The sequence below is a fragment of the Chionomys nivalis genome, chromosome 1, assembly GCF_950005125.1.
Source record: "Chionomys nivalis chromosome 1, mChiNiv1.1, whole genome shotgun sequence".
NCBI lineage: Eukaryota > Metazoa > Chordata > Mammalia > Rodentia > Cricetidae > Chionomys > Chionomys nivalis.
In genome coordinates this window covers 196,551,324-196,570,516 of record NC_080086.1, presented here as the reverse complement: position 1 = coordinate 196,570,516, position 19,193 = coordinate 196,551,324, and the positions used below count along the sequence as shown (strand labels likewise).

Genomic DNA, 19,193 nt, shown 5'->3' with positions numbered 1-19,193 from the left:
CCCAAAGGGTCCATCTTTTATGAACTTGCAGTCACTGTAAATAATATGCAGATACCTTTTAAGTTTCAAAATGCCACCAAGTGTCTCATTATGCCCAGCATTTCAGTTGACAAAAGCAGGAACCAGATAGAACCGGTTTTGATTGGACCCAGGGCATGACTGAGTGAATAGTGGACCTTGTTCTTAATGCAGCTCCATCCCTGCTCTCCCTGCTGCCTGGGTCTGACCTCCAGCAGCATCCATTTACATCAAAACAGTGAAGAAAAGGAATGAGTCACAGCAGTGTTGTAGGGAACTGGTCTCCATGTTACAGGTTATGTAACATCCTAATTTCATAGTGCCTTTTCATACCGGCTACTAAAATCATAATTAAGTCCGTTGTTTTAAAGGATCCACTTGAGAGCCATGTTGAAGGTAATCTTGAGCTGCGGGTACAGCCGTGTCCCTCTCACTCAGTTCCATCGCTAGGTCCTGCCAGGAGGCTCTGAATGCATCCATCTGTTTAAGACTGCTCGGCATTTGTGTTTCTGCCTGCGCTGGAGTCAGTGGTAGGCTGCTTCACAGACTGGAGGATCTGAAGGAAAGAATACATCAGAAAGCAGGAGAGAAAAAAAGCAATTTTCCTGTTTGTGAACAGCAAAACAAGACACACCAGAAAGGGATGCCTGAGGCCTGGGGCTGAGGAACCATGTTACCATAACAATGAGGAGCTCTCTTAGGAAGGAGTGACAGACAGGGCCAGGTAATCCTTTCCATCTCACAGTGCATAACTTAGAGGCTGAGCCAGGTGCTTTTCCACTGCCCACCTAAAACGACAGCTCGTTCTTTAGGGGAAGAGTTTTATTCCTGGGATATATACAGAGCCAAATAAAATCCCTTAGAGTTTTGTTCTCCCTGGTGTGCTATGCTGCTGTGACTTTGCAGAGTTACACTGGGGATGTATTTCTCTATGGAACAGAAAGTAAGATAGAAAAAAAAGTGCTTGCGGCAGGCACAAGATTGCACGTGCAGTTCACTTCCAGAGTGTAGAAGGAGCATAGGCCCGTCCATCTGAGCTCTTTCTAGGCTGTTCCACAGAGCACCCATATGTACAAGTCAGGAGACAAATGGTCAGCTGCCTTTGAGCCTCAGTCTGCATCTATGAGGAGTGAAGTTTGACTAGACTCCCAAGATTCTTTTCAGTTGTAATTCTGTCATTCTTAAATCACATAGTGGAAGAAGAAGCATATAATGGATAACAAAGACAGATACCTGGCTACCCAGCAGCTGGTGTCCCCTATTTCAAAGGACCTTTCTTGGCTGTCATTGTCATCTTCTCAGAGACAGTGTTCTTTCTGTGTAAGTGCCATCCGTGTGGCAGTTCTCAGCACCACTCCACTCGTAGGGTTCTTTTAAAAGCCTGAGTCATTTTGATTTTCATTTCTCTGATGGCTAAAGATGTCGAACATTTCCTTAAGTGTCTTTCAGACATTTGAGATTCCTCTGTTGAGAGTTCTCTGTTTAGGTCTGTACTCCATTTTTAAAATTGGATTATTTGTTCTTTTAATGACCAATTTCTTGAGTTCTTTGTATAATTTGGAGATCAGCCCTCTGTCCAATGTGGGGTTGGTGAAGATCTTTTCCCGTTCTGTAAACTGTTGCTTTGTCTTGTTGACCGTGTCCTTTGCTTTATAGTAGCTGTTCAGTTTCAGGAGGTCCCATTTATTAATCATTTCTCTCAGGGTCTGTGCTGCTGGGGTAATATTTAGGAAGAGGTTCTCTGTGCCAAGGTGTTCAAGTGTACTTCCCACTTTCTCTTCTATGAGGTTCAGTGTTGTTGGCTTTATGTTGAGGTCTTGGACTTGAGTTTTGTGCGTAGTGATAAATATGAATCTATTTTCCATTACTGTACATGTTGATATCCAGTTATACCAGCACCATTTGTTAAATATGCTCTCTTTTTTTTTCATTTTATATTTTTTTGCTTCTTTTTCAAAAATCAGGTATTTGTAGGTGTGTGGATTGATATCTGGGTCTTCTATTTGGTTCCATTGGGCCTCCTGTCTGTTCTTATGCCCATGCTAGGCTGTTTTCAGTACTGTAGCTCTGTAGTAGAGTTTGAAGTGAGGGATTGTTATGCCTCCAAAAGTTTCTTTATTGTACAGGATTGCTTTGGCTGTCCTGAATTTTTTTGCTTTTCCATCCTATCGTACACCTGTCAGAATGGCCAAGATAAAAAACACTGATGACAACTTATGCTGGAGAGGTTGTAAGGTAAAGGGAACATTCCTGCATTGCTGGTGGGAGTGCAAACTGGTATAGCCGCTTTGGATATCAGTATAGAGATTTCTCAGAAAATTAGGAAACAACCTTCCTCAAGACCCAGCAATACCACTTTTGGGCATATACCCAAAGGATGCTCAATTGTACCACAAGGACTTGTGTTCAACTGTGCTCATAGCAGCATTATTTGTCATAGCCGGAACCTGGAGACAACCTAAAAAGCCCCTCAACTGAAGAATGGATAAGGAAAATGTGGTATATTTATACAGTGGAGTGCTACACAGCAGAAAAAAAAATCTTGAAATTTGAGGGCAAATGGATGGATCTAGAAAACATTGAGTGAGGTAATCCAGACCCAGAAAGACAAATACCGTATATACTCAAAAACTAGCCTATAATTCACAATCCCAGAGAACACAGACAACAATGAGGACCCTAAGAGAGAAATACATGGATCTAATGTACATGGGAAGTAGAAAAAGACAAGATCTCCTGAGTAAATTGGGAGCATGGGGATCCTGGGAGAGGGTTAAAGGGGAGGGGAGAAGAAAGGAGGGTAGCAGAGGAAAATATACAGCTCCATAAAATCAATAAAAAAAATTTTAAAAAAATTTCTCTTTTTAGGATGGAAAATAAAATACTGGTTTGTAATCTGTAATCTCTGCAATAAAGTGCCTCTGATGCTTGTTTTCAGACTCTCAATGTTGTTTGTTGTGGGCAGTATGCTGTTGTCCACTCAGGTTGCACAGTTTAAGCTCTGCCTGTGACTTGAACCAAGTGAATTTTTGCTAGACGTAATTGCATGTGTGCTCAATCTGTTTACACCTGATGAGAGAGGGGGATGCTGAAGCAGATGATCCATATGCCATTCACGATTGTCTGACAGCTACGCTAGGCAGGTTCCATCATAGTAACAGGACTAGTGGTCCCTACTTTCCTCACAGTCTTACACCTGCTAACGAGTCCTCCTCAATTCCCGTTTCATTTGCTCAGTACAAGCAATTAGGGAAGCTTCTGCAGTCCTGCAGGCGGGATGCTGTGCTGTGTTTAAAAGCCAGGATTCTATTGCCAAAGGAACCGTATTTGCAACATGGGATATATATCTTCCTAGGGTGCCTTTGTCATCTACTAACCAAAGTTGTTACCAAACCAACCAGTCATGAGGCTGTCTGTGGCTTAACTGTCTGCAGTTTTCCACCAGCCTTCCCTCTCCCACATTCTCTAACAAACATGGAGTAGATGCTGGAGAGCTGAATTTCCTAGGCTGCTCCCATCATACATGATTTCGTCACTTAAAACACATCTCCATGGTATTAAAATCTTATGGTATTGACTTTTCAACACAAACTAAATTGGAGTGACTAGCTAGTAGCCAGAGAGTCAGAGCCCTGGGGTAATCACAGCAGTTCCAGCTAGCTGTGTAGAGGAGGGCAAGCTACTCCAAGTTTCTGGGCTTCGGGAGAGGAAGCAGCTGCTTGCTTGTTGTCTCATGGGTCTATAATAAGGAACCTACAAGATGGAGCGTGTGACAAGGCTTTTCAACACAGAAAAGATGGAAGACATGCATAAACTGTGATATTTGTATTGTATTATTGCTTTCATCTGTATGGTGTGCTGCATTTTTATTCATAAACAGAAATTGTAAGGTTGACTTTCTCCCAATTATCACAACTAATGAACTCTTCGTAATGAGAAGCTGCAAATATAGATTTTATTGGAGGGAGGAAATTAAAGTGATGAAGGTGACTTCTTTCCTCCATTGGCATGTAAAAAGTAAAGCGACTACTAGTTAGAAAATATCTCGTTATTCTCTGTATTCACCTGAGTGTGAGTGGCCTGGCTTCTCCCGGTGTTCATTCTTCACTCGAGTATAAGATATGAAAAGTCAGCCCTCCTGTAAATATTGTCACTCAGTGATGTGTCTCCTGGACAAACGTATATTGAATTTTGTTTGTTAGAACTGTATGCCAAGTGCTCAGCTTTATAAGTAAGAGAGAAAGCACCTGAGATGCTTTAATGTTTGTATTTTATGATATTTTAAGATAATGCTGTGAAAAGGAATTGCTCAGAATACTGATTCTCATAGGAAATTCTTCTCAGTTCAAGTGTATAACAGTTTTCTGTAACTGAGTTATTTGCTTATTTTAATAATTTAAATTCAGGGTCACTTAATTAATTTTTTTCAAAGTGACTTTGTTTAATGACTGTCATCCTGAAAAGATGAGATGGGATTAATCGTCAAAGTATTTGATTTACAGTAAATGATCATGTATATCTATGTAAAGAGTCACTCCACTTGAATACTTTTTCTCTAATCAGTACTCATATACCCACTAACACAATAGGTGGATTCTCTTCCCCCACATGCACTTAACAAGGTTAAACTGTTAAAAACCAGTTAGAGAAGATCACAGGACAGCTCTTAGGAGAGCTTCATTATTCCTTGTCTCCTGCCTCTTTCTCATCCTGTCCCGCGTTTGAATTTTCTGACAGAGACTCACCCATATCAACCGTGGATTCAGAGTGGCTTTCGTACCTCAGCCTCCTTAGCGCAGAAATGACAGTCACGCTTTGCCATACCCAACAGTGCTGCTATTGGTTTCGTCTGTTTGTTTCGCTCCATCTCTTCCCTCCCTCCGTCTCTCTTTGTCTTTGTACTTTATTTTTAGATTATTCTTTTAATTATGGGTATGTTTTGCCTGAATATCTGAATGTGCATCACATGTGTGCCTGATGTCTGGGGTGGTAACCAGAGGGCATCAGACCTCCTGAAACTGGAGGTCCAGATGATTGTGAGGTGTCATGTGTGTGCTAGGAACTGAACCAGGCACCTGTGTGGGAGCAACAAGCGCTTGTCACCACTGAGACATGTCTCCGGCTTCTCCTCATGAAGTCCTAACGATGCAAACATTTCTCTATGGAAAACTAATATAGTTTGTGGTGAGAAGGGAAAACATTCAGAGAAAGAAATTAGACAGAGTCACCAACAACAGCTTCGAATGTAACCTAGAAACTAATTTCAGAAGATGTAATCTTTTTCCTTCTCCCCTCATGGTGCCAGGAGTTACACACTGGGTAGTTCAATTGTTTATCTGTTTATGTAGCCAGGAAATAGATTTACTTGTCCTAAATTTGCTCACATTAAATACATTCTGTCCTAGTTTTTCTTTTTCCAATAGAGTTCAAACGGGAACAAGTTAGATACTCACACACTCTCAAGAACGAAGTTGTATGGCCTCTTAGTGCATTTTTGTAGTCAAGGTCACCTTTACCCACACTTGATTTTGGCAGCTAGTCTTCATGGACTTTCTAGGGTCTCCTATAACTTATCCCCCAACATGTGTGTCCATAAGTAATTGTGAACCTCTGCTTTTTAGTTATGTTGGGGACAGGCCTTATGTTCTCGGGGTGATAGATTTTTGGTGTCACCTGTGCCCCTGGTCATTGATAAGCAATGATTGGATTTCGGTGTCTGGCCTCTGCCAATCGTCTCCAACGTCTTCTCCCAGACTATTTTGCAATATTCTTCCTAGACTTGAATGAAGCCGTCCCAGAGACAGAGCGCCTGGATTCAAAAGCACTGAAAACTCGGGCCCAGCTCTCTGTGAAGAACAGGCGCCAGAGGCCCACGAGGACACGGCTCTACGACAGTGTCAGCTCTACGGATGGAGAGGACAGCCTGGAACGGAAGGTGAGGGCTCCTGGTTATCAGACGAGTAGTAAACGTGATAGCTATTTTACTAATAGAGTTTGCTCCCTCCTTGGAAAGAACTATAGTGGTTTATGTCTTTGTCTCCTGAATTTATATTCAATTTGCTATATGGTTGTCATTTATTTCTTTTCTCTATTCATTCAGTATCATAGCCAAAAGCATTATCCATATCACCATATTTTTTGATGGTACCTTTGATATTCAGCTGTTAGTTTTGATCTTGTGGGAAGTAATGACCATTCAAGTGCTCATTTGTACATGCTTAGGTGGCTGTGGTAGCTGCATTGTTTATTGGTGAGTAGCCATGAGCTGTGCATTCTTGGAAATAAGCCAACATCCAAAGGTTCCTTTTCCTGAGCAACGGCCAGTTCATCTCTAAGTAGGTGTCTCACAGCACCGACTCTCACTGCCGTAACTTGCTGTGTGACCTCTTAGCCCAACAGCCTTCAGTCTCTCTGACCCCACACATTACCAAATCGCTTCTGCCCAAGGGTTGGAGAGTTTCTTCTCCAGAATCAGATTCTGGTGTCGCACTCCTCACCCCTGTGGCTAGCCATGGGGCCTTCTCATCGCACCACGTGACTGAGTCTCAAGAAGGATTACGGCTTCCAGAAAGGGACACTTTGTCCTCCGTCTCGGGAGACACTTCGCCCTCATCACCTTCAAAATCTGATCATGATACAGAAGACGCTTCCTGCCACCACCAAGCAACCAAGAAAACCTTACAAGAAAAAGGTATTTGGATTTTGTTTAGCTTTTCCACTTGGCTTTCATCTGACATCACTAATACCTCAATTGTACAGTATAAAACTAGATTTTTCTCATAGGTGTAGATTCTTAAACACTGCTCTCCTTCTATCTTAGGGAAGGAGAGAATTCCCACTTCCATGTATTTGGTTATGTTTGTTTTTAGTTTTGCCTGGCAGTTTGGTATTTTTATCCCTTTAGCTTTCTCCATGTTGACTATTAAGGGAATGTTCTGGAAACTGTCTAAAGGTTGCGTACACTAGAGCCTAGAGTTTTCATGAACACTAACAGCCATGTAGGGAAAATGTGAAGATTAGATGATGCCAGCCGCTACCAGTTGATTGATTTTTATTTAAATACGTTTTCACAGTAATGATGGTGATGCTATCACTGTAGTAATCGTTGCAGGGATTAGCATTGCCATGTGTGTGGTAGAAGAGCAATGGGAGGGAGATGCGGAGCAGGTACAGAGTTAGTAGACTTGACTTTTAAATTTTTGTTTTATGTGCATGGGTGTTTCACCTGCAGGTCTGTCTGTGTACCGTGTGCATGCATTGCCCTCAAAGGTCAGAGGAGAATTATCAGATACCTGGAACTGGAGTTGTGGGTGGTTATGATCCATCATGTGGTTGCTAGGAATTGAACCCGGGTCCTGTAGAAGAGCAGCCAGTACTCTTAACCACTGAGCCACCTTTCCGACCCCTATACTTGTCTTTTTAATAATTTATTTGGGTATATAGAAACAGTAAATCTGTGTTTAAGTTAAACAGTGCAGAGAAATATAAAACATGAAGTTTGCACCCCCTTTACATATGATGTATTCCTTTAAAGTAACAATGTAGAATTAGTTATGTTATTTTTGTTTAAGTAATATAATGTATACATATATACAGAACAGAAATTATTTTTATATATGTTTTGGTTTATATGCTTACATTTTTACAAAAATACGCTCTAACAAATCACATGACTATGAAACTTTATTTTACAAAGTATATTTTATTGGCACCTATTTATGAATATATTTAAATAACAATAGGTATATATATATATATATATATATATATATATATATCCTGTATCTGTCTATTAAGAATTATATGTAAAGGTATTCATAGCAGAGACTGGAAAGATTGCTCAATTGATAAAATACTTAGAACCAAAGCATGTGGACTCAGGTTTGGATCCCCGGTATCAAGGAAAAAGCTGGGCATGGTGGTTTACATCTATAATCACAGAGTTGGGGGATAGACAAGCAGATCTGTGGAATTCACTGGCAGCCCATCTAGCCAAGTTGGCGACCCATACTGTCGCAAAAAAGAAGGTGGAAAGGAACCAAAGAAAGATTTCTAATATTGGTTTCTAGACTCCACATGTGCACACACTCACATAAGCACACACATAGACATGTATACACACTCACATAAATACACACAGACATGCATACACATTCACATAAACACACACAGACATGCATACACATTCACATAAACACACACAGACATGCATACACACTCACATAAACACACACAGATAAGCATACACATTCACATAAGTATACACACAGACATGCATACACACTCACATAAACACACACAGATAAGCATAGACACTCACATAAGTATACACACAGACATGCATACACACTCACATAAACGCACACAGATAAGCATACACACTCACATAAGTATACACACAGACATGCATACACACTCACATAAACGCACACAGATAAGCATACACACTCACATAAGTATACACACAGACATGCATACACACTCACATAAACACACACAGATAAGCATACACACTCACATAAGTATACACACAGACATGCATACACACTCACATAAACACACACAGATAAGCATACACACTCACATAAGTATACAGACATGCATACACACTCACATAGACACACACAGATAAGCATACACACTCACATAAGTATACAGACATGCATACACACTCACATAAACACACACAGATAAGCATACACACTCACATAAGTATACACACAGACATGCATACACACTCACATAAACACACACAGATAAGCATACACACTCACATAAGTATACACACAGACATGCATACACACTCACATAAACACACACAGATAAGCATACACACTCACATAAGTATACACACAGACATGCATACACACTCACATAAACGCACACAGATAAGCATACACACTCACATAAGTATACACACAGACATGCATACACACTCACATAAACACACACAGATAAGCATACACACTCACATAAGTATACACACAGACATGCATACACACTCACATAGACACACACAGATAAGCATACACACTCACATAAGTATACACACAGACATGCATACACACTCACATAAACACACACAGATAAGCATACACACTCACATAAGTATACACACAGACATCCAGTCATAGTCTCATAACACACAGGCACACACACACTCTCATAACATGCACACAGACATATACACATACTCTCATAATGCAGACACATAATCATGGCAGCCCTGGTGTGTGATAAGAAAGCTGGTAAAATGGATAAATGATTGGTGTGAATTTATGTAATGAACCCATACAGCAGGAAATCAGTAAACTAAACTATAACTAAAGTTATATTTATAACTGCAGATCTCCAGGAGAAGACATCAACAGGACCAAACAGATTACAAGAGCTATCCAATTATATTTGTAAAGAGTAAAGCTGGTAGATTATTTAGAAGTGTAGACAAAATTTCTCCTTACAAATGGGAAGGACAAAGTCTGCTCCCTAGAAGGAGGGGTCAGGAGGGGGCAGTAGGAAGAGTGTGAGGGACCTCGGTTCTACACACTGCAGCAGGGGCAGGGGCAGCAGGGACCTCGGTTCTACACACTGCAGCAGGGGCAGGGGCAGCAGGGACCTCGGTTCTACACACTGCAGCAGGGGCAGGGGCAGCAAGGACCTCGGTTCTACACACTGCAGCAGGGGCAGGGGCAGCAGGGACCTCGGTTCTACACACTGCAGCAGGGGCAGGGGCAGCAGGGACCTCGGTTCTACACACTGCAGCAGGGGCAGGGGCAGCAAGGACCTCGGTTCTACACACTGCAGCAGGGGCAGGGGCAACAGGGACCTCGGTTCTACACACTGCAGCAGGGGCAGGGGCAGCAAGGACCTCGGTTCTACACACTGCAGCAGGGGCAGGGGCAGCAGGGACCTCGGTTCTACACACTGCAGCAGGGGCAGGGGCAGCAGGGACGTCGGTTCTACACACTGCAGCAGGGGCAGGGGCAGCAGGGACCTCGGTTCTACACACTGCAGCAGAGGCAGGGGCAGCAAGGACCTCGGTTCTACACACTGCAGCAGAGGCAGGGGCAGCAGGGACCTCGGTTCTACACACTGCAGCAGGGGCAGGGGCAGCAGGGACCTCGGTTCTACACACTGCAGCAGGGGCAGGGGCAGCAGGGACCTCGGTTCTACACACTGCAGCAGGGGCAGGGGCAGCAGGGACCTCGGTTCTACACACTGCAACAGAGGCAGGGGCAGCAGGGACCTCGGTTCTACACACTGCAGCAGGGGCAGGGGCAGCAAGGACCTCGGTTCTACACACTGCAGCAGGGGCAGGGGCAGCAGGGACGTCGGTTCTACACACTGCAGCAGGGGCAGGGGCAGCAGGGACCTCGGTTCTACACACTGCAGCAGGGGCAGGGGCAGCAGGGACCTCGGTTCTACACACTGCAGCAGGGGCAGGGGCAGCAGGGACGTCGGTTCTACACACTGCAGCAGGGGCAGGGGCAGCAGGGACCTCGGTTCTACACACTGCAGCAGGGGCAGGGGCAGCAAGGACCTCGGTTCTACACACTGCAGCAGGGGCAGGGGCAGCAGGGACCTCGGTTCTACACACTGCAGCAGGGGCAGGGGCAGCAGGGACCTCGGTTCTACACACTGCAGCAGGGGCAGGGGCAGCAGGGACCTCGGTTCTACACACTGCAGCAGGGGCAGGGGCAGCAGGGACGTCGGTTCTACACACTGCAGCAGGGGCAGGGGCAGCAGGGACCTCGGTTCTACACACTGCAGCAGGGGCAGGGGCAGCAAGGACCTCGGTTCTACACACTGCAGCAGGGGCAGGGGCAGCAGGGACCTCGGTTCTACACACTGCAGCAGGGGCAGGGGCAGCAGGGACCTCGGTTCTACACACTGCAGCAGGGGCAGGGGCAGCAAGGACCTCGGTTCTACACACTGCAGCAGGGGCAGGGGCAGCAGGGACCTCGGTTCTACACACTGCAGCAGGGGCAGGGGCAGCAGGGACGTCGGTTCTACACACTGCAGCAGGGGCAGGGGCAGCAGGGACCTCGGTTCTACACACTGCAGCAGGGGCAGGGGCAGCAAGGACCTCGGTTCTACACACTGCAGCAGGGGCAGGGGCAGCAGGGACCTCGGTTCTACACACTGCAGCAGGGGCAGGGGCAGCAAGGACCTCGGTTCTACACACTGCAGCAGGGGCAGGGGCAGCAGGGACCTCGGTTCTACACACTGCAGCAGGGGCAGGGGCAGCAGGGACGTCGGTTCTACACACTGCAGCAGGGGCAGGGGCAGCAGGGACCTCGGTTCTACACACTGCAGCAGGGGCAGGGGCAGCAGGGACCTCGGTTCTACACACTGCAGCAGGGGCAGGGGCAGCAGGGACCTCGGTTCTACACACTGCAGCAGAGGCAGGGGCAGCAGGGACCTCGGTTCTACACACTGCAGCAGGGGCAGGGGCAGCAAGGACCTCGGTTCTACACACTGCAGCAGGGGCAGGGGCAGCAGGGACCTCGGTTCTACACACTGCAGCAGGGGCAGGGGCAGCAAGGACCTCGTTTCTACACACTGCAGCAGGGGCAGGGGCAGCAGGGACCTCGGTTCTACACACTGCAGCAGGGGCAGGGGCAGCAGGGACCTCGGTTCTACACACTGCAGCAGGGGCAGGGGCAGCAAGGACCTCGGTTCTACACACTGCAGCAGGGGCAGGGGCAGCAGGGACCTCGGTTCTACACACTGCAGCAGGGGCAGGGGCAGCAGGGACCTCGGTTCTACACACTGCAGCAGAGGCAGGGGCAGCAAGGACCTCGGTTCTACACACTGCAGCAGGGGCAGGGGCAGCAGGGACCTCGGTTCTACACACTGCAGCAGGGGCAGGGGCAGCAGGGACGTCGGTTCTACACACTGCAGCAGGGGCAGGGGCAGCAGGGACCTCGGTTCTACACACTGCAGCAGAGGCAGGGGCAGCAAGGACCTCGGTTCTACACACTGCAGCAGGGGCAGGGGCAGCAGGGACCTCGGTTCTACACACTGCAGCAGGGGCAGGGGCAGCAAGGACCTCGGTTCTACACACTGCAGCAGGGGCAGGGCAGACACAGGCTCTTCTGTTCACTTTTACTGAAATTCTCTGCCCGTGCCATAAGTATTCTGGATTTTAGCTGTCAAAAAAACCCCCAAAATACAAAGTTAATGGGTGGTCTTTTAATGTTCAGATAACCCCGAAGAACTGATTCTTTTTAAGAAGTAAAAAGTGGCTGGGCGGTGGTGGCGCACACCTTTAATCCCAGCACTTGGGAGGCAGAGGCAGGTGGATCTCTGTGAGTTCGAGGCCAGCCTGGTCTACAAGAGCTAGTTCCAGGACAGGCTCCAAAACCACAGAGAAACCGTGTCTCGAAAAACCAAAAAAAAAAAAAAAAAAAAAAAAGAAGTAAAAAGTGACTCTCAGTTCCATGAAAAAAAAAGATTAACATTGGTTTATAAGTTATGAAAAGGAGAACAACTTCACTAGTAATCAGAGAGGTGACCCTTTAAATTAACTGCCAAAGTTGCCAGATCTCAGACTAGCTGGGAACAATCTGCCAGATTGCACCAGCTGTGGAAGGCAGCAGACTCGCTCACTTGAAGGTGCTGCATAACACTGTGCCTTCAAAGGTTCTCATGCATTGTTGTCTGCCAAATCATAAAATACAAGCTTCCTACAGACGCTTGTGAACACAGAAACCAGCTGACCCATGGTGCTTTGTGACTTGGAGTCAGCATTGGCGTTCTCCTGAGTTTCCTTGCTGGGGCCTGTCAGTTATCTTCCAAAGACAGTCCTGCACACAGCTCTTCAGAAGCAGCCTGGGAGGCAAACATTGAGTATTGAGCATAGGACTCTAGTGGAGGCAAGAGAATTCTGTCAGGCCCACCACACAATCAAACATGGTAGTCATGCTGGTGAACAGCTTGACTGTGAAGTTGGCTTACGTTGAAAAGAACTTTCATTAATTAAAGCATGGTTATGATAGTGCCTTTATAGAGATAGGCTTGCAGTTAGCACTCCACCATCTCCTAAGCGTGCGGACTGTTGTTGGGTGAAGGCCAAAGCAGAAACTCTTTCTTTGGAGTCCCATTGTGTGAGTCGATGTTGTTGTTCAGCTTGTTTTGTTTGGTTATTTGAAGTGCTGGAGATTGAACTCAGAGCTTTGCAGATGCTAGCCGAGTTTCCTACTGCTGAATGCATCCTCGCCCCACAACTTGCTACCCAAAGACATGATCAGACAGTGGATCTCTGACCTGGGAAAACTCACGGGGACTTTTAAAAGCTCAGTTTTATTTGAATTCATGCTGCCCTTTTCTTCTGATTGATGCTGTTTTGAAATTGGCAGAGGAGTAATTTAGAGATGGGAAGGATGCCCCGTGGGCTCCTAAGCAGCAATGGGGAGCGGTCTGAGAGCCTTTCTGTTTCCACAGAGCAGAGCTGCCTTGTTTGCATCTGTGTCTGCTTTGGAAGTAACCAGGACTAAAAAGCAAGACACAGGTCCTTTCTTCTCCCGAGACCAAGATCTTGAATTTTCCCTTCTTCATTTCTCCTGGGCTGGCCATACTTCTGGGTAACTGAACAGAGCAGTTCATTGAACATTTTTCAAATGCCAGCCTTGAAAATGGACAAGTATGACTGTTGTAACCTACTGTCTCGATTATGGTTTCTAGTGCTATAATACTAATACCATGACCAAAAGCAACATGAGGGGAAAGGGGTTCATTTCCTCTTCCACTTTCAGCTAACAGTGTCTTGTCCAGAGAAGTCAAGGCGAGAGAGAGAGGCACGAATCTACGGCAGGAACAATGCTCTGAAGAACTAGGGTACTGGTCGTCAGTTCTCTATGTCCCCAATTCCAGCAATATACACACATCTAATCAAGCACAGGGTGCTGGTTCATGCTGCTAAGATCTTTAAAAACATGCTGTACCAAAACAGTAATTTTCTAGCTTATTTTGGAGGGATCAGCTGACATAATAACCACTAGCCTTCATTCATTCCATTTTCTCCTTGGTGGTGGATTCATAAATCACAAAGTTACTCAGTGAGCATAAAATTAGAATCACATTAACTGGCTGTGTATACAGGATGTGCCATTCATGTGCGGATGGCCTGCCCCTTTCTCTAAAGCTTCTCACATTCCTCAGGGTTCTCCCACCCAGCTTTCGACAAACAGACCTAAGCACCATTCAAACAGTAGGGAAATACCATTGCTCCCTTTTGATCATATTGTTGCAGTGCGTCCAACAAATGTTAACAAAATGGAATCCTCCTTCACTGAATCAGAACTCCAGAGAATAAGGCTCTGTAATGCCTTGCATTCCTCACTGTATGAGACACAGATTCTTTTCTGTAAACTGGATGTGAAAATTCTGGTGTGGCTAATCTCTGGCACCCTCAGTATGTGACTCTTAGCACTCACTGACTTTTCAGTGAGGGAGCTTATTCAAAGGGGCTTTGTGATTCTCCCAGGTACAAATTTGACCTCATGTTTATATTCTTGGCTAACACTGTACCCAACATAAATCTTACCTCCTTAATTTGGCCTTGGGCCAGTTACCCCTTTCCACAGTGATTTTCACAGTTGCTTCTGAGTTCACTCATTTATGTACAATGACTGACTTGGTGGTTAGTGTGAACCAACATTTTCTCTCTTAGCTTACTATCCTTGTTCTTCTTGGTTCTTCAAGAAAGAGCGTGACAAATAAGCAATGCTTGAACATCGCTAGACAAATTACTAAGTTTGCCTCTCCAGACAAGTAATACAGTCATTTGGATGGGGTTCGCCAGCCAAACCCAACAGCCGCCTGTTTGGAAGGGAAGTGTTCCTAGAATGTGGCCATACTTTCTCTGCCACGTATGCATCCCTTCAAGCTATCTTGGCAGAGCAGGGTGATTGAATGAGAAACTGAACCTCTTCTTAACATAAACTCTTTACTCTTTTGCCCATGGAGATGGGGGAATCTTCCTGATGGCTGGCCTACATCCTGCTCTGCACTGTGTTGTGAGCTCTGGATATGGCTATGTCACTGGTTGCCATCTGCCTGGCTTTTTAAGAAGTCTTACTTCGTCACTTTCCATCTATCGAGTTAGTTATAAAGATGGCTAATCTATCACTGTGTTTTACTGAAACCCTAACGATAGCCTCTGGCCACCCTACAAGAATTAGAAGTTCTCTAAATGTGTTGGTGTCTCCGTTTGCATGCCATCGTTTTCCCTCATCAGTATGAATGGAGACAGAGGCATCCCATAACCACCTCCTCAGTGGTTTACCTGTAACTGAGTGGCAGTTAGGTTAGCAGAAGCCAGGGCAGTATCTCTCTCTGGGTTGTAGAACAGGATTCTGTGGCCATGAAGGCATGAAAATGCTTCCTTTCTCCTCTGTAGGAGCAGCTTTATACTGAGGCTTTGTCTCTGGCTTACATAGCAGTGAGGCTTTGTCCAGTCAAGGTTAGTGAGCAAATTCAGACTCTATCAATTTTCTATTCAACTTCTAGGAGTCAGTATTCTAAGTTTCTGTTTTGACGGTTGGCACACTGCCTGACATAGAGCACTTTCAGGAACTTTCCAGCTTGGCAACGTCTTCCCACAGTTGACTTCTCCTTCACATACTGCAGTAGGCCTCTGCGTGTGTGCATAAATGCCGTGTTACTGCGGAGAGTGGAGAAGATGCTCTGCTTGGTCACCACAGAAGGTGCACCTGCAGGCACAACCTGGGCTGTACAGAAGACGGCAGGGAAGATAGAGTGTCCCTGTGAGCAGACACGTCCTGGAGTCCAGAACAGTGGGCTAGCTCAGTGACTGAACGTGTTGCTTCTCCAGGAGAGCCAGACTGAGTGTAAAAGCCAATAGGTGCTATTTTCTATGGCTCTATAATTTAAGAATCTTAGATACCTCACCCTTGTGCTAGGGAGCCACAGACTATTCTCAGAAGAGAATAAATAGAAAAGGATGGTGAGCGTGCGGGAACTGGATGTGGGAACTTTCAGGAGAATGCTTGGGAAGAGGGAGCGTGGCAGTGCAGGGCAGACTCACACAAGAGCCATGAAACCTATGTGGTTAGATCGTAGTGAGAAGAAAGTGAGCCAAAGCTCATCACAGACTTGGGACTTCAGAACACATACTTTATCACTAACGGAAAATAAGAAATCAGAAACACTGTATGGAAAATGTGATTAATTTCTTTTTAAGTAGAGGAAGTCCAGAATCCAGGAAAGAAACTAGGTCAGGAAGTGGATCTGAAAAATCCCATCATAGGGGCTGGAGAGATGGCTCAGAGGTTAAGAGCCTTGCCTGCTTTTCCAAAGGTCCTGAGTTCAATTCCCAGCAACCACATGGTGGCTCACAACCATCTGTAATGGGGTCTGGTGCCCTCTTCTGGCCTGCAGGCATACACACAAAATATTGTATACGTAATAAATAAATAAATAGTTCCAGGACAGGCTCCAAAACCACAGAGAAACCCTGTCTCGAAAAACCTAAATAAATAAATAAATAAATAAATAAATAAATAAATAAATAAAAAATAAAAAAAAAGAAAAAGAAAAATCCCATCATAAAAGAAGGGAGAGTCACGTGTCTGATTGAGCAGATTGATGTCATCTGGGAGGGACTTTGGGATTTAGAGACCAGGATAGCATGTGTTTGTTTGGGAAGCAAGAGCCAAGTTGCTGAAGCTTAAAGTCAAAGTGCTTGGTGTGGGTGCCTGAGCTTCTGATGGGTCACAAAAGACATATAGGAGCAGTTTCTAAAACCTAATGGACATCTTTCCTAACACCAAATAAATAAATATGCAGAAACACAATATGTGCCTTTCTTCAGCACATACCAATCCCATGTTAGGTTTTATGCAGACCTAAAGTTCTACGATACGTTAAAAATTAATTTAAATGATTTAAATGGCAAGGGGAACTATTCTTTAATCTCGCCTCTTCATTTCAGTGTTGCTTGAAATGTGCTTTGGCGAGTGTGTGAGATAATGATGTGAGGTTGCCTAGCAGCAAGCCCTGTGATAGGCAGAGCCAGGCTTTTAGTGCTAAGATGTCCAAATGACTGCAACAGTAACAGGTTACAGAGAGTCTCAATGACATTGTCTCGGCGTTCATCTCACCACTCATTAAAGCATCTTCTAGCTGCCACTAATTCAGAAAATAATTAAAGAGGCTCTTTTAACTTGTACTGTCCTGGCCCTTAAGAGTTCTTTAGGATTAAAACGGAAGAATTCATCTCATTTGTTTCTTTGGCTTCTATTTAGAAAATTGAAACGTAATTTTTTTTTTTTTAGGTATCCATTAGCAAAATCACCTTACAAGGTATCCATTTTTAAAAAATGGATTTGAGTCACATCTATGGCTATTTAATTCTGTTAGTGAAAGAATAATGATGCAAATATTCATAATAAACATTTGAAGCAAGAAGTGAATTTTTGACACAGGCATATATCTGACTCTTATATTTCATCATGTACATTTTAAAGAATTATTGTAATCTGCTGAGAACCATTAACTGACAATACACAAAGCTCATAGCTAGAAATGCTTGGAGTCTCTGTCCATGCACTGTGCTAGTGTAGGAGCTTTGGAGCCTCCCTAAAGAACGGGTAGGTGTACTGGTATCTGTTTAGAAATTTGTCCTGAGGTAAACAAAAATCATAAACAAAATTAACCGTTAAGGTTAATTGAACACTGTCTTGGGATGCCCATTTTCTATACATTCCATGCAAGAATCTCTAGACTTTTAAAAAAAAAAAAAAAAAAAAAAAAAAAAAAAAAAGCTAGAAGCAGACCCTAGCAATTAACAAGGAAGTTTTACACAAACAAACACATTAAAACACTATCTGTCAATCATCCGTGGTGATTGAAGATGCTGGAATGTGGCACCCATCACTTTCTGCTGCAGTTTCATCTGCCTTATCAAAGGTGGAGTACATACCACTGGTAGAACCTGACGCTGCATTCACACCTTCTGATGTCTAGTGTCCTATTCCTCATGGTTGCTACACTGCAGAATAGTGCCAGCATCATTCATGGAGTAGCAACTCGGTCAGCTACAAGTCCTTGGAAGATTTGGGTATTTTCTGTCTCATGGTAGGCCAAACAGTTGTGTTCCAACTAGCTCTTAAAAAGAACCTTTCAAAGATCTATTTGGCTTCTGCTTAAAAAGGTTTCCCCATGTTCTGCCTTACCCTGTCCCAGAACTGGCCCTGGGCCACTAGTATGGAAGATCTCAGGAGGTAATTTAAGGGAAAAAAAAATGTGCATTGGTGTTTTGCCATGGGTGTTTAGTCCCCTGGGTCTGGATATTGAACCCAGGTCAGTCAGTGCTGACTATTGAGCCATTTTTCCACCCACCAAAGGGAAAGTTTTATTTAGTTGCTATCTTCAACTCCCAAACTTTAAGAGGTGATATTTTCTACTGGGATTTGAGATTCAGATGGGCTTCTTCAGAATGCAGGAGAACCCCAAACCAAGAAAGCTGTGGAAGAAAGAAATAGGCCTTGGGTGCCTGGAGGTGGAGCCAGAGGCAGGCAGACACCAGCACACCTGCTCGGAAATGAAAGTGTTTATTCTGCTCACTTCCCTCTTCCCTGTCTCTCCAGTAGGACTTTGCTGCTCTGCTGACTCTGGGCCATCATGGCTGAGTTTCTGTGTCCTCTAGACAGGACAGACACCATGTTCTTATACATTGAATAATTCAGGCAAAACCCTTAGCTTCAGAGATACACTGACTTTTGATTCATGGCTTAAAATATAATGCTAACATATCTTTTTCCTATGTGTCTATGTCCTAGACGGTGCCAATTGTCCTAAATCACTAAGAACATCCAGTTCATTCATGGGACAAGGAGGAAAAATTAAGCAGAAGTTTGTGGATCTGGGGTAAGCTTCTCCTTCTGGGAAAGTGGTTCTCCATGAGGCAAGATTAAAAGGGGATGTTACCTTTCTCTTCATGACTGTATCCTGTTATTGTAGGACACCTTTGCGATGGAACCCCAACAAGGGGAAGAAATGGAAAGAAAAAGAAGCCAGTAGGTTTTCTGCAGGTAGCAGGTATGGGTGGGCGATTAAGAATGTCCATTTCTTTCTTTAGCTAATTCCATCCCTCTTACTGTTAACTAAGATCAGTGGCCAGTGTTTCTAAACACATGTGATGAACCCAG

The 19,193-nt window shown here is 44.7% G+C and overlaps 1 protein-coding gene across 9 annotated transcripts in view; it reads left to right on the top strand.

Annotated features, from left to right (window-relative positions):
* Ppp1r9a (protein phosphatase 1 regulatory subunit 9A) overlaps positions 1–19,193 on the top strand; it is a 298,534-nt gene that overhangs the window by 257,562 nt on the left and 21,779 nt on the right. For 6 of the 9 annotated variants that reach the window (XM_057760828.1, XM_057761108.1, XM_057761025.1 and 3 more), the window contains 4 exons: positions 5,796–5,953; positions 6,466–6,709; positions 18,825–18,912; positions 19,006–19,083. In XM_057760828.1, coding sequence (XP_057616811.1) covers positions 5,796–5,953; positions 6,466–6,709; positions 18,825–18,912; positions 19,006–19,083 — 568 coding nt within the window. The remainder of the gene's footprint in view (positions 1–5,795; positions 5,954–6,465; positions 6,710–18,824; positions 18,913–19,005; positions 19,084–19,193) is intronic. The other 3 variants (XM_057761229.1, XM_057761209.1, XM_057761163.1) reach the window with 1 other exon arrangement.